Below are 25,880 nucleotides of genomic sequence, written 5' to 3'. Positions count from 1 at the left end.
AAGGGACTATAAACTTGCACAAAAATCAATAAGAAATTTCATAACCCAAAATAAAATTTGTGAATGTAGTAATATTCCTTAAAATAAAGTCAGGATATCTTTTACAGGTTGTTTTTCACAAATAAAAAATATACTGAAGGTGGAACATTCTAATCACGTTTTTTCAGCACTCTTCAATATCAAATGATACTTCATAAATCACCAAAGATTGTAAAATAACTGTATGGCTCACTTAATATAACCATTCTACCACATCCACATAGAATCCAGAATTAAGCTAAAAGAAGAGACTTTTATTGTTGACAGGTCTCAATAGCTGAACAACTAACAAAATGATCAACATAATTGGAAGCTAAAGGTAGATGTCTTAGTTGTTCATAGAGACTAAAATAATGTCCACATATTGCTCTTGTATCTGTTAGCCTAAAATAATTTATTGCAATTAACCAACAAAACATGACTGATAAATATGAATGAGTGTGTGTCAGTGGGTGTGGGTGTCCCTCTTGGACAGCCAGAGTGGGTTCTCAGTACTGTTACTTAACTGCAGCTGCTTATTGACATCATTACACACAGGACAGCGAAGAGCAGCTGCAAGGCTCCGGAGACAGAGTGAAGTTTAGGTCATCAAACCAAACTGCCAAGTCTGTCTCAGTCACTTTCATCTCCCTGTTTTGCCTTGAATCTCTCTGTAGTCCCCACAACTAAATGAGATAACTGCAATACAAATACTGAAGCAAACATTAACAGTATTGTGCACTTTTAGTATAAATTGCCACTTTGAGAGCAAATAGTCTAAATAAGTTGGGTTAACTCGTTCCAAGGTGCACTCAGATTGTGAGGGTTACTTGATCTTTTTTGAACACATAGATAAGGCATTGAAGAATAAAAGCATTTAACAAATTTCAGCACAAAGACGTGGTTTTAAATTTGAGTATGATCAAATTCAATTTAAGGTAATGGTAGTGTGTGTGGTTTTGTGTATACAAAGTGCCTGCATATGTGTAAGTGTGTGGAAGGAAGATGTCTGGCCAACACTACAAGGCCAGAGGAAGATACTGCTGGTACAGACAGACTCATGCGGACACAGACAAACCCATCGCCATCTGTCCACTTTATGGGTCAATCGTAACAGCCTTCCCGCAGAGAAGGATGGAGATGCAGGATCAAGTCTCTATCTGCGACTAAAAACAAATTCACTCTCAGTGTGAACTGAGCTGCTCAAGACCTGATAATACCAGATTGAAATGGGATTATACTGTACTGAACTGGATCATGTGGGTCTAAAACTGCTTATGCTGAATTAGTAGGTTATTGGAAACTGGATTAAACTAAACAGATAAAGAATACAGAGGGGGGGAATAAGGGGAATCTTGGTGAATTAAAGTGGATAAACTCAGATTTCATTAAAGCAAATCTTATTTGAATGTCTTATCTAAGTAATGAGAGAGATGCAGTTTAACTTCCTCTTGCAATATATGTTATTTAAATATTCTGCAAGGTGATGACAATAACTTAAAATACTATATCACTAACATCGTTAGCCAAATGACTGGTTAGCCAAATGTAAAAAACTTTACTCTACTAATTCAGGAAGCTCCATTAATGAACAGTTCAAAAGGTGCAGCCAAAAGAAACATTTCTTTCCCATTTCACTACTCAAGTGGATTGGAGAAAAGCCAACATTATTAAAACTTCAGAAAATTGGGGCAAATCCACAGCTCTGAGTTTAAACACAGAATAAGTCATTCTTTCTGAACTCTCCGTTTTAGATGACAAGGTTGAAAAAGAGAATGAAAATAAAAGGTCTTCTTATTCTCTTGTAGAACTTTATCAACACTTAGTTTTTATAGCTTACACTGAGACCCCTGCTGGGTTCAGAGGTAAATCCCTTACTCCACAACCAGTTTATTTTTAATTTTTTTATGGTGCACATTGCAAAAAGGTGGAATCTTCAATATAAGCTGATAACAGTTAAGCTTAACCTATAAAGCTGCAGTGGAATCACAAATAATGATCCATTTGTCTCATCTGAAAACCAACACCATCCTTAAAAGAGACAGAAGAGAAACTTAGTGTGTGGCGAAAGTTGTGAAAACAAGTTACCATCCAGAGAGCAATGTGGGACTTATAAATGAGTTTCCACATGATAAGTCCCTTTAAGGTTAATAGAGAACATTTTGATAGATATATTGTGTCTGTTGGTTGTACAGTACACCTCACACTGCATCAAGGTCAAAGTCATACATAAACTGAACTTTGACCACAGAGGAACCAGTTCAAGTCTCAAAGTTCATACTGCAATGGGCTACACTTTAGCTCACTTGAAGCTGAAGAACAGTAAAACAACTCTTGTGTCATGTATGCAATACAAATTAATGTGTCATTTTAGACATACGTTTTGAATGTACTGTGACACATTACTGGTATGGAGTCAAATCTTTGTCCTAAGTTGTGTAATTTTAGGGTTGTTTCGTGTTACATCACAGTCAATTTGTGGCAATCTGTCAGCAGAACATAGGTACACCCTAAATATATGGGTGTCCCTTGGCCTTTGCTTTTGCCTGACTTCATACAATAATAGAACATGATCACTCGGCCACAGGCTTATTATCTCAAATGGTGACCTCATCTTTGAAATAATTCAAACATGAGATCATGAACTGCAACAAGAAATATACACTAAAAGTCTAACTTCCCTCTAACAGTAATTAAAAATAGAGACTGTTTGCTTTATTGAATATTTTTTGAGTTACAAATACACCCATTTGGAGTCATCTCTGTTTGCAGGGGCTGTGATCATTAACCACAGCTTTTTTCCTTCTCTAACCTCTGAAGAACTCACAGGTTCCCCACAGGGATAAACAAAGCAGCTAATTATTATCTCACATTAATTAGTTCGGTGCATTACACTCTACTGTGCTCTTTTAGAACAATTCCGTGAAATTCCTCATTCAGACGGAAGGTCAAAGATAACCAAAGCAGCAAACATAGAGGCACACATGGGCACTCTCTCGATCACACACATGGGACTCAGATACCAAATATAGGGAAGGCTGAGCCCTCCTGGCTCACAGAATACTGGCTCCAAACGTCTCTCACTCTAACACACTCAGGCGCACAGATGTCTGTGCACCACCAGTGAGGCACCAGACTGCCCCACCTGCCCACTGACAGACCACCAGCGGCTAATGGATCAATGTCTCTCAGAGCATATTGAAACACGAATGCACTGCGGAAATAAATACAAATCTGCATGTGTGTGCGTGTGCGTGCGTGGGCGTGTGTGTGTGTGTGTGAGCAAGTGTTGCTCTGTCCCATGAGCCATTCACATCATAAGATTCAATTAAGAAAAACAAGAGATCTTTATTTACAAATGACAAAAGCTGCACGCACACAAACATCTGCGGGGGTTTAAAGCCATCTGTTACCGACTGCTCAATCCGCCTGATGCGTGTGAGTGTGAAAGTCACATACCTTCAGATTAAGTCATTGTCATCCCATTATGTGTGTGAGACATGTGTGCAGTTTTGTGGCAACCCATTTAGTCAGTCAGGCAGAAGATGTTCTTGAAACATGAAGAGCGTTAAACCCAAACACCGTCGGAAAACTTCAATTGATTTGGAAATAGTTAGGAAGAGCTCAGAAAGCACTGTAAAGCTCTGGGTCTTCTTTGTCACTCAATCGATGACAGCTGGGACGGCCTCCAGCCCCCACCGTCCTCAAATAGGACATTTAGGTGGGGAGGTTGATAGCAAGGCAGTTTTCAGGGCTGCTGTGATATTTTCAATCATTAAACATTAGGTAGAAGACACATACATAATATGGATTTATCATTTATTTCTTGTCTTTAGTCAGCCTTCCACTTTCAAAATAACCATAGTGGATGAGACGTCAGTTTCAGCCGGTGGCTGTATAAGTTATAGGAAAAAAATAAAAAATAAGTTTGGACACAAAGTTTATGTAAAAAGTTGATTCCCACCTGTTTTAAACAGGCAGATAATGTAGATATTTCAATGAATTACATTTAGTCCAACCTCATAAATGGCACACAGCTAATACAATATAAAATATAATAAAACAATTAACATGTATAGTATCTTATTCTTAGTTCTGTTTTATATATTTTCATTTTTGCATAAACCTCATGCTTTGAGGTTTATACAAGAAGAATCTCAAAGCATGGTTCGAGGTTTTGCTGGTATTGCTGCAAAACATGTGCCAGCTGGTTTTGCTGGTGTACCAGCAAAATGCTGGTGTCCTTTGCTGGAACACCATTAGGGCTTCCACTGGCAAAAATTATTCAAAAGCAAAACTATGTGTGAAATTTAATATAGTATTTATCTTAAATAATTAATAGGGCAGAAATTAAAATCAGTAACCACACAAAGTGTACTATATCTTTTTAAAACAGTCTTTTTCTTCTTTCAAAATAAGAAAAGACCCTTTGAAAGAAGTAAAACACCAGCTATTAACAATTACCCAACAAACAGTCTGATTGGTGTGCCTTCATGAGTGTGTCTTAGCCTACATGCACTGAGGGACATGAGTGACTTATCTGGGACGGGGACATCACAGGAAACAACAGCGATAGAAATTCAATTTTCTGGTGGTGATAGAAAAGGAAGTGAGAGCGCGACTAAATAGGTGTGACTGCAGAGGATTCCTTTTAATACATCCAAGATCATACAATACACAGAAGAGCAGGCCGTCAGGAAAATCCTTCCTGCTGACATTGTTTTATGTCTTAAAAAGTGTGTGATTGTGTGTGCGCACACACGAATGTGCAGAGCTGCAGCAGCTGAATTCAGCAGATATAAAAGGAAGACTGTAGTGTCACTCAAAACCTGAGGGAAGGAGGATACTGAGCAAAGTAAGAAAGAGGGCACAAAAGGAAGAAAGAAGAAATAAATCAAAGGGGGATTAACACAAGCAAAGTCATTCACAAAGTTTTTTTCTTTTTAATTCATTTGTATTCTTCTAGTATTAATCTTACATAAAGGCACCAAACTGTTGCTGGACTGCCCATTAATAAGCAAAACTGCAGATGTAGCATCACTAATTATAGACATAAGCTTATAATTATAGACAGTGCTATCCAGGCAACAGTATCTGGATGCAGACGGCAGACCTGCCACTCAAAGCTCAAAGTAGCCTGAGTGGAAATGTATGAGTGAATTATGTAAAGTCAAATATGACAGCTGTATGTTTCCAGCCCCTGTTCTTGATATGCTAATTCTGTACCAAAAAGGGAAATAAACAGTGCCTGTAAAATATATTCACAACAAATTAACTGTATTCTCTTTTTCTTAGCATTTTGTCAAGTCGTAACTACAAAGTTTACAATATTTTATTAGGATTTCATGCGTGATAGACCAACACAAAATATTGCAAAATTGTGAAATGTATGACAAAAAAGCATAATTTACAAAACTATATTTAAAAATATAGAAGGTTTTTTACACATATTGAATCAAGCTCATACTTTGTAGAACAGCCGACAGCTGAAATTGTCTTGTGCTTAATTTCTACTAGCTTTCAACATCTAGAGATGATATATAATACTACTCTTACTCATTAGGCAACTTCTGAAAGCACAATATCACAATATCTTATATATAGGTATAAGTTTAAGCATTGAAATATATTTATCTATAAAAACCATAAAAAACTAGGAAGCTTTAACCCTACACAATAATGCCCAACCTTGTGTTAGACTTCAGATTGGGCATAAAAAAATCCAGTCTGACCCAGTCCAAGTTCATATCCTCTGTGTCCGAGCCTGAACCAACACAACTAATTAACTCTAATCAGAGGCCAGAGCCCAAAGTAAACACAATATATTGCTTGTTGTAATTGCAGGGTGAGTCAAGTACAGATCTCCTAATGTATGATTGTTAGGAGCAGAGCAGTATGTGAATGTTAGTTGAGCAGTGTGCTGTGCTTGTTAGTCTATTTAACCTATAAACATTTCTGTCTTTCCTCGGCAGTGTAAATGAGCTACACCTCTATTTAGATTGTACAAATATAGATTTATTTTGTGTGTCCTTGTTTAGTTTTCTCTGTGCTATATTTTCTGTAGGCTTATTAAAAACGTGCCACAGAAGCCCAAGTCTAACCCTACCCAAACATAAAGCATATAATTTTGGCCAGACCTGGTCTGAGGTTTGGGTCGAGCTATAAAGTTTACCTTGTGTTCATCTGTCACATGAAACTTAAATAAAAGGCATTGAAATTGGAGATTTCAATATGACAAAATGGCATAAGTGTCAATATAAATGACTGCAGTATAAAGATCAGAATAGTATGATGCTCTAATTTAAGCTTTTTGAGTTGTTGAGAAATGTTGTACATGAGCAGCAGAACTTTAAACTGTGGGGGAAAAAATTGTAAGCCTAATTTTGTCACAAGAGTTTTGATCGGATGTTATTGTGGTTTAGTTGCATTTACTACAGACCACAGACAGAGCTGTTAGAAGTCACTAGCCAGTGATTTAGATGGACAGCTGGCCATGTTAGCCCACAAAGCATTTCCAGGATGGATGCCAGAAGGTGAGACTCGCCTCTCTAGGGGCTTGGATGTAGCATCACTGATGGCACAGATGCGAGTACAATGTTGGGAGCTTTTTAAAGAGAGCTGAACAAAGGGCATGAAAACCAGTGCAGCTGCACAAGAGAATAGAAAAGGAAAATCTTGACCTTGATACATAAAATGATAAGAGTAAACACTCCGAGGACAAATGCCAATGTCACGTCAATACATCTTGCTTAAAGAATTTTGAAATTCTGACATTTTGCTTTACTTGCTGTGTGCTTCCCAGTGATTGCTGTAGCAGCTGCCAGTGGGCAAGAAACAAGGAACACCCTGGACAGCCAACCTTCTACACTGCACTCAGAACAATTTATTAGGTACAGCTTTGCTGGTATTGAATTAGACCCCATTTATTGATTATGTTCATTCTTCCTGACATAAATTAAAACAAAGTGTGTTTTTTTTTTTGTTTTTTTGTTTTTTAAGAAAAATGCTACTAGTAAGGGGGTGGGGGTTGGGGGTAACATTCAGTAAAGTTCTCAAGTTGGGGAATTGAACCATATCCAACACCAATTTCTGTTTATGGGGCATCCGCTTTACCAACATCAAATTTTGGCTACAGTATCTGAATGCTGCAACTGGAAATGAGAATCATTGGAGAAGGAAACAATTTCCCAATCTGCTATTGTCCAGTTTTAGTGACACTCTGTTAACTGTAGCCTCAGTTTCCTGTTCCTAGTTATTTTTTTTATTCACTATTTGGGTAAACAAGAAAACTACTGTGTATCTCAATAAAGTGGCCAGTATATTAATAATTAAAAGCCAATTTAGAATCACTAACCAATCAAGTATGCTTGTTTTTGGAGTAATGGATAAATCTAAGCTTGCACAGGGAGATCTTTCAAACTCTCCAATGTAAACAGCCAACAAAGCCAAGAGACCTTCGTGCTGCAAGGCGACAATGCAAACCATTACATCACCCTGCAGCCTAAATCACTATGTACAAACCAATAATTTTTCACTCTGTTAAACTACCACAAAATATACACTTGCCACTTTTAACTTCCACAAAAACGCTTTTAAGGAAGCACAGAGTACCACTAGCAGCATAAATCCCTGACAGCAGATTTCAGTTCTCCTCTCCAAACAATTTGCACCCCTAATGAAACTACCTCCTAACCATGCCCAGTTCCTGTGTGTTACAGTAGAAATATAGCATAATTATACCAGGCCTGCCCACAAATGTAATTCCAGCAATTGTAATTTATTAGGCAATAGGCAAGCTTTATTTCCACGAGTGTGTGATATGGTATTTTAGTGGCTTCATTTGACTTAACAGAGTGCCATAGCTCTCCCTGTGATGCCTATAGTTTGTTAATAAAATAGAAATTTTATTAAGATTTGATCATATTTTATAATGCATTGTCATTTTGCATTATCATGTTGAATTGTCTTCCAGCATGTAATCTTCCAGCTAATTACTTGTATAAATTGCCTTTGCTGTTTCCATCTTCTGTCAGTGCAACCTCTTTTTTTTTAAATGCTTTCCAAGGGGTTTGCCAATATAATCTGCAATTAACACTTCAACGGCAGTGACGTTACCAATCAGCACTGTTGAGCCAAGACGAGCTGAGCTGAGGCACAGGGAGCGCTGGAGAAATGATGGAAAAAAGAAATTCAAAAGATGGTGTGAAAGAAAGGCAGGGAGTGTTGATGAGGAGCGAAATGGGGTTAATGTATGAGAGAATGTGTTTTTATGGAAGAAAAGGGGAAAACTATGGCTGCGGGGTCTAAAACTGTCCCAGTTTTTTTGCACTGCCTCTATCTCCTGTGGCTGTTGAACACACTTTCACCCAGTTGATTAATGCCACCATCAAAACCATCGCAAGTCTCCTGGAAGACTTGGAGGAGAAAATGCATAGTAGTTAGGATGATCCACATACAATTTCTGTTCGTCATTGCTCCCAGTTTTACCCTAGTTTTAGTCTTGATTGCCTGAGATAAAAGGTTCTGGGACAGTTGGTGAAACTAGGGCATTATTCAGCATAGATTGCCAGGAAATTATTTCAGAGTACACCAGGAATAGTAAACTGTTACAAATGGCTTCCTAATAGCTCTTGTCATTTTATTTTGTTAAAAATAAAATGAATTCTCAGTCAATTCTGATGAGAACATTTTGTTTTAAAGAGGTTTTTAACTCGCAGTTTTCTGTGTCACACAAATGTGACACTAAGTAAATGTGACATTTTCTACACTTTTGAAACCAGTACTTATTGAAAAATACAATTGTCACTTTATTAAAAGGATAGTACCGGTATATTAATTTGGAGCTTGGAATCCTTCATATAATATAAGTATTAAACATAACATTTCAGTTTATTATTAGGTATATATAAATTTAAAACACATTTTTCTGGCCAAAAACAAACTTTTTAGCCACACTCTCAAACTTGGATATGCACTTACTAATAAATGTATATGGATGATACATGCTACAACACCATCTAAAACCATGTAACTGTGGCTGTAAACAGCTAAAGAATTGTCTTTTTGATAAAAAAAGATCTCTCCAATAACAATATGTTACAATATTGCTGTGTATTAGCAACACAGAAAAAAGGATTCAGTGAGCACATTTTCTGATGGGAAAACAGTATTTCATTTTAAGACATCATAAAGTTTTAAGGATATACATTGTAAGAAAACAGTTGGACTTGAAGAGTTTTAGGAGCATAAGACTTATATATAAAAAAATCAACAACTGAAATTCAGTAAAATTCAACAGATGATATAAATATGTAGAGAAAAATTTGATTTGCACAAATGATGCATGGCTCACTAATATAATGTAGGTTATTTTAGATAGAAAGCAATTTGTATGTACAAACACTGGAACATGCCAGCAGAATCTTGGTGTTAACTACGGTACTAATTTATTGCTATTGTTAGCTGAAACCCTAAACAGAACTAAAAAGTAAGAGTTGTAAAATTATTTTTCTTCACAAAAAAAAGATGATACATGCCCTTTGACTTTACAAATTTTAAACTCTTTGTGGCTTTGTAAACCTTTAGTTTTAAAGGGCTGTAATTGACACTAATTTAATAAAAACTGATCCAGTTTTCTAATGATTCAACTTACAGCTTTCTGACAAAGAACTTCTGACTACAACTTCTGACTACAACCTTCAACCCATGCAGAGCTAGAATAAACAAGTAAAGCAGAGCAATAGAGCAATATATACTTTATAGTAGAACAACAAATGAGGTCACAGTCAAGATGAGTCATGGCTCCAAATAAAATAAAATAAATAAATAAAATACTCTACCAGTGCGGTGATGGCCGAATGAAAAAAAAAACATAAGCAGGATTTCTATTAATATTAAATTTAAAATTAAAACCTATCTATTTTATGATACAAAATAGTCACATCACAAGACTGTTTTATCAACACAGGGGTGATACATGACAAACCAAGTGATTTTCCATTCGTATCAATGTGCAACCTTTGCCAGAGAACCACATGATGACCTACAGTGTTTTAATAGAGCTGGCACGACTGGGCAAAGGGAGCCAGAAATGAGACTGTGCTGCGGCCAAACTCTCAGAGGAAGGCTGAAAAGAATGAATGGTGAGATGAGTGGAGAAGTGGCTGCAATCATTCTGAGGAAGTCATTCTGAGCCATGTGACAGTGATAAACCGGGACAGAGCAATGCTTCAGCAAGCAGAGAGAGCAATAAGTTTCAATTTAAAGGTTGTCAATATTAGTCCCAATGTGACAAATTATTACTATACGGATGTTAAGATTTAATGGAAAATCAGTGCGTCTAACAAAATTAGCATCTACTTATAAAGGGCGCTTCTGGACACATGCACACTTTGTGCAGTTGAGTTTATAAATAATTCAGTATATAAGGTGCTTCACTGACATTATTTCACTTGCCAAGTACTTTGTAACTAATTAATTACTAAGCTATTTATTCAAGTTCCTCTTCAGGCAATGATAGTCCTAGTTCTGTCCAACAGTGTGCTCTTGTAGAGATTTACAGTGGCGCTAAAAGGACAAAATGACTACATTTTGCAAGTGGCTACATTAAAGGCAAAGGTGGAAAAACTTAATTGTTCTCTCATCTAAAAAGGATAATACAAAGATCTATCTCCAACAGCTAGAATATGATTTCGTTCTTAATATCGTCATAGTTAGAAGTTGACATGCAGAATTGTTACTATATTTTAAAACAATGAAGAAAATCCTAAATAATTATGTCACGAATTTGTAAACTTCTAATATGTTAGAAGTATTTAAGATATATTTAAGGTCATATCTTGAACACACTGCCTTCTTATTTGACACAAAGAGAAAGTCAAACTACATCAGGAAGAAAGATGGGGAATTGTTCATGTCTGGATGACCCTTGGAGACCATTTCAAAATGCATGAAGATACTGTGTTCATCTGTTCAAAAGTCATATAGGCTTTGTAAAGCTAGAAAGAAGAGTCATTATCCACAGTGAAACATGTCCTATACTGTCGTGACCTGAAAGGTCACTCAGCAAGGAAGAAGCCATCACTGCAAAAAAAACAACAACAACAACAACAACAAAACCGTGTTGGCAGCATCATATTGTGGCCTGTTTTGCTACAGGAGGATCTGGTACACTTCATAAAAGAGATTCCATCAAGAGGAAAGAACATGCAGAAAAATAGGAGCAACACCTAAAAACATTAGCCAGGAAGTTGAATCTTGCACACAAATAGGTATTCCAAATGGACAATAACCCTAAACCTACACCCAAAAATTGTTACAAAGTAGCTGCTGTGCGAGCGACCCAGATTAAAGAAATGTATTCAGTTACATTGGTTCTATCAGGAGGATAGAACTAATGTAAGAAGCGTAGGGGTCTTACATCTTACTAATGTAAGACCCCTATTTGTGGCAGGGGGAGTTGGTTTTGTCTTCTAAAAACGTTCTGGTGAACAACTACATCAACCTTGTTATACTGACATATGGGCAGCATGAACATAATCCGCATAACCGATTCCAACTCCCCATATAATGCAATGTTTTGCATTTATCACCACTGTATCAGGTCAGGAATAAAATTAGCAACCAAACTGATGTCACCTTTTCCTAATCCTCCACTCAATTCATCCATATAACCACTGTCTTCCACTCATCCAATATCAAGTTGCGGGGGCTTTCAGTTATAATACAAAAGAACAAAATAGAAGCCAGCATTCGACATGATGAAGTCTGAGTCACCTCCAGCCAAGAGCGAAATTATAAATGCTCTTTTTTTTTTAAGACCAGCACCAATAAAAATCAGCCGCAGGACCACAGCCAGTGTTCAGTTGTGCTGTTCATAATGCCCACACATAATAACTTAAGTGTTTCCAGCAGGTGGACTTGATGAATGAGTCACAGTAAGAGCCAGATAAATACACCTTGCCCTCACCCTGTACTATTTTTCAGAGCTGCCCATTGAGAACTTACAGATTTTTTCTTTAGCTTGACAAAATTAGAAACTCATGGACACTTGGCAGAAAATTATGCAAAACTGTCTCCGAAGACAGAAGACCATTAAAACTGTTATAACATGGGCCTTAGCTCCAAATAATTAAATGCTATGTATTAATAAATGCTTTTTTATTTGGAGAATATTTGATGTTCTACAGTATAAGCTTAATTGCAAGCTACAATTTCAAAACTACTCAGTTATATACTACTAATTAAAGAAGAACCATTAAGATGTTTTTTTTAAAACAAAAAGAAAGAAATTAGTGATAAATAAAGATAATACTGATGGAGTTCAATAAATTACAAACCAAAATAAAATGTAGAATTAAATAAATTAAAACCCAACTAAAAACACAATCCACACTGTTATGAATGAGTTTGACTATCTTTTCAAAGTTACACATGTCCCAGTTGCTTGTGCATCTTTTTCTACCACATTTCTTTCTTCAACTTCTCTTCATTTGAGAAGAAAACATATTAACTTTCCATTAATATGTTTGGGTACACCACTGACCTCTCTTGGTTTACATTCGCTGTGGACATTGTCACTGATGAACAACAGTGAGCCTAGCAGTGATTATGCAGGCCATAGCATGAACATATTATAAGGATTCTCTTTGAAAAATCATTTTCACTAGTCTTCCTTTCCAAACTACCTCAGCAATGCCACATGTACATCACACCATTCCAAGTATCAAGTGCTTGTACTTAGAGGTCATGGACTTTTAAATAGGCCAACATTTCTGAGTTAAAAATCTTATTTTGACAAACTGGATATTCTCATTAGCTTCAAGTCAGAATCATCAAAATTCCCAGATAAAAACATTTGGGATCTCTGCAATCAATCTAGACGATTTAAAAGTGTTTCCGTGTGGAATTACTGAAATAATTTTTAAAAAATCATATTCTATTTCTGGTCCAGGAAGTCGAATCCCCTTTCTCTTTACGTCTTCCTCTATCTCTGTTTAAGAAAGTGATGCTTAATAAGCAAGTTAAATGTCAGGTCTATGGGGCTGAGAAAAAACAGAGGCCTCTCTACTGGCTGGAAAAACAGCAGTCAGCCAAGAGTCTCTGGATAGTGTAAGATTTTTTTTAATTTAAGGAGCAGAGGCGTTTGTTCATACCCTTGTTTCCATTGTTCCCAGTCCAAACAGAGCGCTGCCGTAGGGAGGATGGTGTTTGACCTCACTTCTCTCTGCTTACATAATCCATATCCCGAAGGGAGAAAACCGCCAGATCCCTCTAACACAGAAACACACACCCATAGCAAAGCTGAAGCCAAAAAATTCACCACATAAAAACAAGCGCGCTTTCATCCTTTCCTTCTCCGGAAATTTATGTTTTTATGATTTTAGCCACATGGATTCATGGTTCTAAAAGTCAGGGAAATTCACACAGCTTTGCACACAAGCATTTATAGACATCCTCTTTTGTGCACAGAAAGGAGGGAAACCGATCACAGCTGTGACACAAAACATTGTGGAACAAAATAACTGCAGATGTTTGTACGCAAGCCCCAGGTAATTTATATAAATGAAGTAAACATTTAAGAAGAATATCATCATTTATTCGCTGAATAAAAACTAAAACGATACCTTAGTCTTGCACAGGACTAATGTTGCAACACACTTGACTGATTCACTTTGTGAATAATTACATGATTTATTGAATAATTTTGTACCTTATATTTAAAATTTTGCTTTCATCAGTTTAAGGTTTCATCACTTCACTTTTTTACAACAATATGTTTATATTTAAAAATGGAGCAATAATTGATTGCACAAGTGCCTATAAAAACAAAACTTCATGAACCAAAGTTTCGATTTATGAGTATGAAAAGCAGGTTTATGAAACAGAAGACCTGTGTTTGTTGCCATGTTGTAATTTTCTTCATATGTGTGTGTGGGCGTGGGGGTGGGCAGGCGTGTGTGTGTGTGCGTGTGTGCGTGAGTGTGTGTGTGTGCACAGTGATATCTCTACTCAGCTCTAGCCAAGAGTCTGTCTCCTGCCAAATCTAAAGTTGGCGCATTTCAACATCTCCACAGAAAGATGAGGAGGAGGTGGAAGAGACACTTCTTCTATATGAGAGAAAGGAATTGAAATACATTACCAGGGAGATGTACGACTGCACAAACGCATACACACCTACTGCTGCGCTGTGTGACACCTGGAGAAACACCTTGAGTTTCCACGACACCTCTCTCCCGAGAGAACCGTTCCACTTCTTCAAGAGCTGCACTAGTGGAACTTCATCTGTTGTTACGCACACATTTCGCTGCATGGTGCTTTAGGAGTTACAAGAGCCTTTACAGGATGGAAAAAAATACTGTGGTCACAAAGGATGTCTCGTAACACCTTTTCCTTGTTGTAACAGACTGTTTTCAGACCAACTGGGGTAACTTTACAATGTGACAGCTTCCAATGGCAGTAGGAGTAACTTTGCCCTTGTGGTCAACAGCTTTGTATTCCAAAAATCATAAGATTTATTTTTTTTTGACCATATGTCACCAAGACAAAATCGTACCTAATGCTGTAATTGATTATGCAATGCACAATAAGACTCACAACAAAACCTTTCTCCTGTCATGCATGTGACTATGTTTTTTTATTGGTACACCCAAAGGTCTTGGGTCACCCACCTAATCTCTTAATTTTAGGAGCTATATTTATTTACATGAACACGAGAATATAAAGTCCAGCACCTTAGCATGAAGGCTGCCTCCAAAACCATTAATGAAATAATGGGATGCTCTTAGAGGTCCAGTTAATTCCAACATAGTACCATGATTAGATGACTTCTGTGCAATGCTAGAGGTATTATAACAAAGTGGAAGCAATGGGGAATGAAAGCAGCTCAGCTTCAAATTGGGAACCCATATAAAATCTCAGAGGGGTCTTAGCAGATCATAAGGCCGACAATGTGCTGACGTCACCAGCTTTATACAGTAAATATCTACAGACCACCAGCTTTCATGCGGTCTTGAGATTTGCTCAAGAGCAAAGCGTAGAGTGAATCATTGAATGGGTTTTTATGGTGAAGCAGCTGCGTCTATGACCTAAATTATGAACTTGAATACAAAGCACAGGATTCACCGGTGTACTGCCCATTCTAATAATGGCTAACACCTAAACTATGGCCTCTATCATAGGACCTGCACTTTTTTTGTTGTTTCAATGTATGCAAAATATTCAATTATAAGAATGCTTATAGAATCAGTTTCATACCCTTTTAACAATACAAAAATGACAAAACCAGACCTTAAAATCTGCCAGTAAAAATCTGTTTGGTGTAGCCTATCTCTAATCATGACACATTTTGTCTGTCAAATATTGGTTCAACTACTGACCAGTGACTTATCACCTCTATCTCCACAGTAACCAAAAGACCGGCAATGAAGGCTGGGGGGTTGTTAACCCCTAACCTAATGTGTTTGTGTGTGGTCATGTGTGTATTTGTGCAACTGGGCACACCCGTGGGAATAGCAGTCAAGCTTGAAAGCTTGTTTAGAATTTAACACCTATTGTACACCAACCCCCCAAGACTAGACACACAAAATCATTACACCTTCTTCTTGCCCACAGAGCTGTCTTTCTCCACCGCCCTGCTGCCTATCTAATCCACCTCTGTCCAGTTTCATGCCTACATCAGTTAGGTGATGGTTGCAGAATTATATGCAAACAAAGTGAACAAACCTCATGCCACAAAACAACAGACACATCTAAAAGTTGCAGGACACCAGCCCCCGAGGTCTATATTTTTGTCAAACCCTGTCCTAACCAGTCTTAAATTTCACTAAAATCATTTCACAGTGGTTTTCTCTATGGAGGTTCATTGCAGCAGTATTACAGGTTAATATCATCTGTTTTTCAACCTGAGTTGCCCTGACCAGTGATGAGGTAACTGGAGAGAAAATTTTATCTTTTTCTATTCAGTGAATGCACTACAACTAAGCCATAACAGATCCTTCTAATAACCATCCTATACTGAGGTTGTTACAGAAGGAAGAAAACTCCTAAGTTACCTATTTTTAGATCAATTAGGTTAGAAATTGAGTCAGACAAAGAAAATAAGGCATGAAAGTAAACTGATTCCTCTACACTGTCATCAGGCTGCCCCAACAAAGAACTTCACCCTGTATTTTGGTTCTGGACATTTTGTTTCTTTGCCTTTTTGTACATTTGACACTTTTGGTCATTTTGAACCCCACTTTTTCAGAGCAATCTTCCTCAGGTTGTGGATTTTTGCCCACCTGGAGAAATTTAGGCAACATTTTTAATAGGGCATATTGACCGATGTCCAACAAAGGCTGCATGTATGACAGCAAAGATGCTCAGCTTTATCTTTTGTAAAGCCCAATCTCAGTCTGTTATGGAACATCTTGATACATTAAAATGTTGAAAACCTTTTGAAAATCTTACAGTTAAAGCAAGAGTCTGCAGTCTCTATAAACACACAACAAGACAAATGTTTAATAATACTAGATATGCTAACCAGGCTAAATGCGATGACCATGCTAATCTCTGAGGTAAGATGTTAAGAACAGTCCAGAAAGAAAAAAAAAAAGGTTTAAAACCAATTATTCAATATATTGGAATTGACTAAATCTGTACTGGCAGTACAAAGCTTTATAACAACATTTACATAGGAAATTGACTCTATTCTTTTAAAGGAAACATCGATGTCCAAAGCGGCACAAAACACAATTTTTAAATGGCAGCAAACACATAATCATGTGTGTGACTGAAAGTGACTGAGGAAGATGTGTGTTGGAGGAGATCGTTATGTGGCCATACTAAAATTAAAAACATTCCTGCACTTGGAAAGAGAAAGAGGATGTGTAAAGTAAGTGAAGAGCATGGGTTTACGAAAGTACATGCTCATTTATAACCATCTGTGTTGGACTGTAAACACACAGCAAAACAAATGAGTGAAAAGACAAAATAATTGTGTGTGTCTGTTCATTTGGGTTTGAGTCCAACGCGTAAAATATTCATAAAGTGAGCAAATAGTGCAAAGGTGGTGACAGTGAGTTCTTTCCTGGAGAGATCTACAGATTGTGACACTAATCTGAGAGAGAATTTGTGTCTATGTCTATAAAGAAAGAGAAAATTGTTTGTAGTAGCACAGATTGTGTTGAGGATGTTGATATGCTCATGAGGATATAGATAATCACAAGTTGAGGTTAGGCTTTGTGTCTCCTCCTGTATTGTGTCTGAACCACAATACACCAGGTTCAAAGGATTATTACAGGGATCTGAAGCAGACTATGTCCACTTTACAACCCCCGCCCAATCACTGGGAATGACAGTGCAAAGCCATGTCTCACTCTGGAGATGAAAGCAGGTGGCGTCATTGCTGCTGTGGCTACCTCAGGCGTTGCCATGTCAACCTCAGGTAAATACAGGTATGGGAGAAGATCAAGGGGAAGGGTTGGGATCTCTGTGACACACTGCTGTATTGCAAAATGAACAGAAAAACAGATTGAACACTACACAATAATACTTTGTCTCTGACACTGATTGGTTGACGAAAGTGTGTTTACGTCTCAGGAATCAATCCCTTTGTCATCCTCACTGATACTGAGACTAGGGCTGACATGATTGCTTTAAGATGAAAAATTAGCAAATTTCTACTTGTGGATGTCAGCGAAGAGATAAAAAAATACAGATTATTGCTGTCACTTTAGAAAAGATAAATTAAGGCGGTCTAGATCTGGTCTGTCTTCTAAATTTTTGATCACATTAGCTGCTATACTTATAAAATGCTTAACACTATTAAATAAAGGGAAAGATTTCTTCCATTGCAAAATTGTTGAATCTAAGAATTTTGCATAATGTACATCTATCATTAGGCTTTAAACATGCAACAACCATTTTGAAGTTGGATTTAATGAGAAACTTTAGATTTCTCCACTCAGATCATGACAGTATGTTCAGTTCATGTTTCCTGTATTCCCCTTCCAAATTAAAAAGTTACATTTTGACTTCTGAGAAAAAATTGTATTTCCTTTTCCAAAATTATGACAAGCTAAAGCTCTTGCTGTATGTCTGTTTTAAATTATCTGCCAACATCGTAGTACTTGGAAACTATTTTATTTACTGAAATAGTTATTTTGAAAACTCCAAGAGTCTATGTCCGACAGGGATCTGTTATACTTATATTTGTATAAAAGATGCATTATGTAAACCTTAGGCCTCTCACTCAACAGACTTCACCAAGCCAAATACTTGCAAAGCAAAGAACAATCTGCAAGTAAAAACCAAGCTTTATCAGTGTTATTGTCTGCTGATTTTGCTAGTAGCACTGTGGGATAAGAAGAATTTGAACACATTGTTCAAAAATAAACTCTACCACATCCCAGTACACATAAAAAGTTAGATCATGACACTGATTCTATAAATACACTGCACAGTATATTTTACATTCATCAGAGGCCAGCAAATGACAGGATTTCTCCAAACAAATACACAAACCAGAAAGCACTTTGAAAGTATCCACCTCTGTTAAAGTTACTGGTCTTGAAATGTGTTATGTCAGTGCTAAGTATTTCACAGTTTGCCGACAGAAACCATGTGAGCAGTAGACACAGAGGACACAGTGATATAGGACAAAAAGGCAGACAAAATGCTGAAACATGCTCCACCTAAAATAACTTCATCACAAGATTGTGGGTTAATACCTAATCAAATTTTACTAAAATCCAGTAACAGGTTTTCAAGCTTGACAGCTAAGACACAAACAAACACACCCCCAGGCTGTCAGAAATAAAAACAATGAACTGCTGGCATCAGAATAAAATAAAGCCCCATCTGTTAACAAAAACTAAGTGTTGCCCCTAGGAATACTGTGAATGACAAAATACCTTGTGCTGAATAGAACTGAACAAAGTCTTTTTTTATTTGGAAAAGACAAGCGGATGATATTGCCGCCATACACTTTGAAAATGTATCCATAATTCCTAAACTTTTTCACTCTCTCACTTCATCTACAATCTTTAATGTACTTTAGTGAGATTCTGTATGATAGATCATCAAAAACGTACTTCATAATTCTTAAAAACATGAAGTCAGTATTAACTACCAGATTAACTACAGGCGTTCTGTGAAGGTCTGACAGTAAGGCTGAATGATATATTGCAAATTCATTATCATCACAATCATTGAAAGATAAGTGTGCACCATATAAATATTGCAAATGACTGTATTAAAAACGATTAATATTAATTAACAACGTAAGTACGATGCAGTTTTTTTTTCTCTCCATGCCAAAAATGGTTAAGATTTTGTTTGTCTTTATTAGTAAGATTGAACTTTTTTTTCCAATTAAACCTTTTATTTTCTGAATCCCCCATTGTTAGGTCTGTGTTTGCAATAAAGCGCAATAAGAATTTGTGTATTTTTATTCCAAGACATACTGTCATTGCAACACACCGACCTTATGGCACATTTTGTCTCATCGCCCTGTCTGAGAAGTTTGCTGGATAACATTATTGAACAAGAACAGGAAACACACTGCACAGGTCAGGGGAAAACTTGTAGATGTTTACAACAACCTTAGACATACAGCCAGAGTTACAATTGAATGATTTAGATTAAATCCTATTCATGTGTTAGAACGGCTCAGTCAAAAATCATATTCATTCTAAATAAATTGAGAATGTTTGGCCATATTAGAAGCTCAGTGTGTCCATTCAGGCACACTGAGCTTAAGTAAGTTTGCAAATTAGTATGGACAAAGGTTCACAATTATGCAGCACTGTGTGTTGGTAGTTAATACACTCTCAATAGAACACATTCAGGTTTGTGTTTGTAACCTGACAAAATGGGAATATATGCATGAATGCATCTGTAGGGCAACTGTAAATCTTTATTCAGGTAACTATGCAGGCAATGCCACTCACTTAAGCTTTTGATCTTTGCTACAAGATACCCTAGAAAGAAAGCTAAACCTGAGTTAATCAGAAGTGTATAACTCTTGGTCGGAACCTTGACTGTCCAGTAGATCTGCTCTGATATCTATCTCATTTAGCACAAAGCTGATTTTCTGAGCTACATTAGCAGCTTCTGTGATTGCTTTTTGTATAGTACTGCTCTGTGACCCCTGCTACACACAGGAGCCTTGAAAGTGGAAAGAAAAAACAAGATCCCACTTACACTGGATGCACTCGGAATTTTTTGCCTCCTGCCTCACACTTGTAGGGTTGGTGTGTTAAGGTCCTTTTTCACTTACATACCTCATACACTCCATCCTCTCAGGGGGACAAGCGTCTGACAACTCTACTTAGCGCCACAGCAATTCTTTGTTTTTTCTTGCTCTCTTGCTTGTATAAAATGTTGACTGTATAAAAAGTTAAGTATATCATCTGGACTGTAGACCATAAATACAATATATTAGAACTTTGTTCATTGACCCATTCACATCAAAATGAGAGAAAAGCTTACATGCAACATCAATAAGAGAATTAGTAAATGAAAAAGCTACTGGAGGTATTTTAATGGTCATGTAAAACTACAAATTTGACTTAGCAAAGCACAAATGACTTTAATATATAAGTGAACATACTAACTGACATTAAAAAGACTAGATTAAATTCAAAATCAACCATGTAAAATTGGTATTTTATTTTAGCGGCTTTGACAGACTTTAACTGGTCAAAGCACAGCGTCTGCAGTAGAGGGTAAAAGAGCACAGCTGGAGGAATTGCTGCTCACGCTGCTGACTCAGCATGCCTTTCCTCTGCTTCCCTTTCCATGGCAACACATCCATTCTCATCTATAAACATTCATACTTGATTCAGAGTGCTCTGTTTTTCACCTCTCTGACTCCTTCACGAACTATGTCTGTATACGCAGCCATATTAGATGAGTGTTTCAAACAACAGCAGGGTTAATGCCTATAAAAAGATCCCTGCTCTTTTTGTGTAAAGGAATCTACAAACCAGAATGCATGTGCACACACACTCCACACTTAAGGGAAAAATAATTTACACTTTTACCATGAAGCTTTGCTCCTGAGAGTGCCTGGAGGAGACTTGGGAAAAGAGACTACAAGCCTTTGCAGAGGGGTTACTGGGTTATAGGCATGTGTGTACACTTTTGAGTGAGGCAATAAAATCTAAGTCCACACTAGAGTACTTCCCAAAGAGGCCCGAAAGTAAGAACAGCCCAGTGAAGACATCAATCTGCATTAAGTATATTTTGTTACATGTATGATCAGGATAGTTTACAGTTGTTGAAGTGGGGTTATGTTCAAAGCTATTATCTTACATATAGTAAATAGCTCCCATATTATCTTCCTAATATAAACCCAGATCCAACAGTACCAGGTGCTTAAGCTACCAGCTAACTGGACTTCTACCATCTTACAACAGCTCAAGTCTCAAATACAATATAACAGTTACACACTATTTTATTAACCTTTTAACTGCTGTAATTTATTTAATAACATTTAACTGTATATTCAATGTGCTTGAAACTCAAAAGAAGTGCACACCAACAACTTAATCCTTATCAAATATTGTTTTTCAGTTTAAAATTCTGTTTGTATTTTTGTTCACTGTGATGAATGAATGACTCTTCCTGCTGCACCTCATCACACTAAAGCGCTACACTGCTTCAGTCAATGACTGGCAGGCCTGATAAGACTGCTACAGTCTGACTCCTACAGAGCAGGAGTCAGAGGTAAGAAAGCTTGAGACAATGACTTTACTTGGCAAACAGTTCACTTCCCACTCACTGGATCACAACAAAAACTTAGTTAATTTTCTGTAATGCTATTTATCTAATGATTTTTTGTTGTTGTTCCAGAAACAACCAAATATGCACAGATCAAGTTTTTTCTGGGCTTCCAGTTTTCTTCAAATCAAATTTTCATGCCAACTTAGGTTTTCACAAGCTCATTTTTTCCAACACAAAAAGATTTTAAAAAATATGTTATACAAGTTCTTTGGCACAGCCAGTAATCCAACATCAACCTAACATATGCTTCAAAACATATATTGCATAGCTATTGGCTTTTAAGAGATTTCTATTGAAATAATAATAAAAAAAAAAATTTCCAACATACACACTGAAACAAAAGACTTTTTGGTACTAAATATGTCAGAATTTTCTGGATTTGACCTGGTGATCTTCAATGATGGGACAAACGCAATTGATCAGTGAATCGCTATTTACAATTTGCAAAGCTTCCACTGTTGGAGTGAGAAATGTACCATCTTCTGCTCATTTTAGCTTTGTATCAGAGGCCATTATTGTCACTGACAAATACAATCAAGGACCATAGGTATTTCTACCTCGTCACAAGAACCTGACTTGTCGTTACAGATAAAATAGCAATCAACATTTTTGCGGCTCAATGCCGCTCACATCACATTGTGCTGTCTCATTCCCACATTGCAGCCACATTCTTCAACATGCCACATTTTCCAATACGCCACAGCCACAAGACAATGCGCTGGCTGCACTGCACAGGAAGTAAACATGACTCCCACTCCACTCTGTCTGAGTGTGGGAAATGAAACCTCACAATGACACTAACCTTTTTGGTCCGTCCTTAGGGAAAAGCCTTATTCTCATTTTCAAGTTAGTTCAGTAATCCAGGCAAAATAATGTTTAATGCGAAGTGGCTACATGCCTTTATATACTGTGTCTGAGTGTGGGAAATGAAACACACATACACATGCACACACATATATATAAATATATATATATACATATATATATATATATGTTTTATAAATATATATATTTTAAATGTGTCATTTCTAGTCAGCCTTCACAAGTCAATACATTTATGCAATTACAGCTGCAGGTATTTTGGGTTATGTCTTTGCCAGCTTTGCATTTCAAACACTGAAATTTTGTACCATTCTTTGTAAAATAGCTTAAGCTCAAAAAGATTGGATGTAAGGGATCTGTGAACAGCAATCTACAAAGCTTGACATAAATTCCCAAATGAATTTAGATCTGGACTTTGAATGGACCATTAACATTTTAATGTGATTTCCACTAATCTTTTGTTTTCTTCTGGCCAGCACTTTGTGATCTATATCATTAAAGATGCAACATAAATATATATTTACTTAATTACATTTAGATGTGTCCCTGCTTTAACATACCTGAATTGAATAACGAGGTAATTAGTACATGCTTAGGAGACCAATAGGCTGTTACATTCAGTTATGTGATGGACCAGGGATACATCTAAAAGTTGCAGGACACTGACCCTCGAGGCCTGGATTTTGACAGTCCTCATCTGAAACTTTCTATTGAACCTCTGGATGTATGTTTTTTTTGTTTCTTTATTATTTTTTCTAAGCAGTTTCTAGTGTATTTATAGCCTCTAATGGGTTTTCTTCCAGTGTTTCTCTGTATCTCAATCATCCTATTGGCTGTGATCAGCTTCTCTGTTTCTGTTAAAGGCATCTCCTCAGCATGATGCTGCCAAATCATGACTTACTGATGTGTACAGGGAGATGTGTAGCGTAAGTTTCCCTCTCAACATGATGTTTTTCACCTATACTTCACATTTAGGTCAAAAAGTATGTATCCTTTTCCTTACACTTCACAGCTAAGCACATGATCCATTACATAAAATCTCAATGGCACACACTGAATGTTTTTGTAATGTAGCAACATATGAACAATGTAGAGGTCTATGGTGTATTTTGCAAGACTATGGATTTTCCATCATTCCAACAGTCACTGTTTTTCAAGTTGAAGTCTCTCATGAACTTCTATTTTTCCAAAATCCTACTTGAGAGACACTCTGCGGTAGTTGCTCCTTATAACAGTGACGGATTTGCTTGTTCAAAAAGTTTGTTCAACCGAATTCCGCTGCTACAGTATTAAGTCAATGAAGTTGGGTTTCTTGTTTTGTGTTGTGCATAGGATTAGAAGTACAAGATATCCTGCTTTCATCAAAACCAGCAGTTTTCGTGCATGAACGGAAAGTGACCAACCTTGACAGGGGAGCTCCTGGTGGCCACGGGCAGCTCTCTAATTGCAGTTCCCGGAGGGGAGGCGGATATCCCGGCAGCGTACCCCTGCAGCGAACCTCCGGCTAGAGACTGCCGGCCACCTCCTCCTCCTGGGCTCCCTCGCTGCGGCCGCTGCTTGATCCCGTCCAGAAGGCGAACCAGAAGGATGTTGGCTGGCAGGTCGTCCACCCCGCAGTCCACCAGGATGCGGCACTCCGGGCAGCGGAGCTCGTTCCTGGAGCTGACGATGTTCTCCAGGCAACGGCGGCAGAAGGTGTGCTGGCACGGCAGCACCTTGGCCGTGGTGTCCAGGCGCTCCAGGCACACCGAGCACTCCAGCAGATCCAGTAGCGACGAAGAGTCGTCCATGTCGGCGGAGAGGGTGAGCATCTGGGCTTCAGTGTGCGTGGATGCACCGCAGGGACTTTTTCTGGGGAAAACAGAACATTCTGGGAGGTGAACCCGGGTGGTGTGGAAGGTGCCCACGGACTCACTTCGATGTTGTCCAGCCCCCTTTTTTGCCAATACGCAGCTCCTGGTGTGTTTTGAGTGCTCTCCGCTGTTCTGGGTCTCCGTCTGTTTCTCTCAGCGTGTTTCTGTTTCTCACTGCCTCCTCCTCCTCTTCACTCCAGCAGCTGTGCAGAAAGCGGTGAGGTCACGCTCTCATCATCATTTTCCGCGCGCCCATCAACAATTGCGGCGTGCGCGCTCATGCACCCGAGGCAGAAAGCCCTAAAACCATCACTCGCATGCATGCGGCGGGCGGCTGCACAGCCCATCAGTGATTAACGCCACTTGATGTTTTTGCGCACAAACTGTCCAAAAAGACGAGTCTGGTGTCAGACCAGTCTCACCTGCTCACAGTTTCAATCTGACCATAACACATGCAGTCTTCAGATATTTGCAGTAAAATGTAAATAAAATGTGCAGTTTTTGTCCAGTTTGGTTTTGTCTCCATTAAACAGCACCGAGCTAGATGCACCGTGTGTATTAATATAAGTTAACATAAAAGGATTTAGTTTCAATTACGGTCTAAGCCTTCTTCCTTTTTGCTGTGTGACATCCTATTGATTACCTTAGTAACCCAAACCAACTGACGACTTCGACGAAAAGAGTGGTTTGTTGCGCCACCTGGCGGGCATCCCTCATGGTCCCTCAAGCATTTTCTTCTTCCCCAATTTTTTTCTTTTTCTTTTAAAGGCCCTTTTATGCCATTTTGAGGTGGAATTACAAGACTAAAGAGTAAATCGTGAATATTTCCTTAGTGGTGACTATTTCTGTTCTTTCATAATAGCAATATTCTCCTAGTTTGAATTGCCATTTCAAATTAAACACTGTAACTATAGAAAAAAACAAAACATAATCAGAACAAGAACCTAATCTCCATTCCAGGACTGCAAGCCTGCTTAAGGATTATTTAATGCTGTGAACAGAGCAAAATATCTGTTAAAAGTGTTAAAAAGGTGAATCACTTATTAAAGTTATATAATCTTTAGCATTTCTGTGTGGAGGCCAGTTTAAAGTACTATTTTTCTTTTAACAAAAGTTCTGACATTACATGTGTTAGAGGGCACTTTTCTTTAGCTACTCCCTGAAATGAGAAAGACGGCTAAAAAGCTACACAAAAAAGCTGGATGTATGTTGACCTCTTAAGTCAGAAAATAGTTATAGGATATAACAATTATCCTAAACATCCCCAAATCTAGAAATAATTATCAGGTACCGTAAATAATAAATAGTAATAGAGGTAAAACATGTCTGAGCTACACCAGATATGATTGAGGTCCCAAAATCTGTACAAAAATAAAATATTTCAAGGCTTTTTAACACTTTAATATGATGGTTGGTATT

The 25,880-nt window shown here is 37.6% G+C and overlaps 1 protein-coding gene across 5 annotated transcripts in view; it reads right to left on the bottom strand.

The window, feature by feature from the left end:
* The window catches only part of LOC122839345 (E3 ubiquitin-protein ligase SH3RF3-like), a 105,417-nt gene extending 80,518 nt beyond the window's left edge, over positions 1-24,899 (bottom strand). For 4 of the 5 annotated variants that reach the window (XM_044130828.1, XM_044130829.1, XM_044130830.1 and 1 more), the window contains exon 1: positions 24,012-24,899. In XM_044130828.1, coding sequence (XP_043986763.1) covers positions 24,012-24,419 — 408 coding nt within the window. In that variant the 5' untranslated portion in view covers positions 24,420-24,899. The remainder of the gene's footprint in view (positions 1-24,011) is intronic. The other variant, XM_044130826.1, reaches the window with a different exon arrangement.
* Between the last annotated feature and the right edge of the window lie 981 nt (positions 24,900-25,880).

The sequence above is a fragment of the Gambusia affinis genome, linkage group LG11 (genome assembly GCF_019740435.1).
Source record: "Gambusia affinis linkage group LG11, SWU_Gaff_1.0, whole genome shotgun sequence".
In the NCBI taxonomy this organism is placed as follows: Eukaryota; Metazoa; Chordata; class Actinopteri; order Cyprinodontiformes; family Poeciliidae; genus Gambusia; species Gambusia affinis.
The sequence above is the reverse complement of the archived record's forward strand: the minus strand, read 5'-3'. Positions and strand labels throughout refer to the sequence as shown.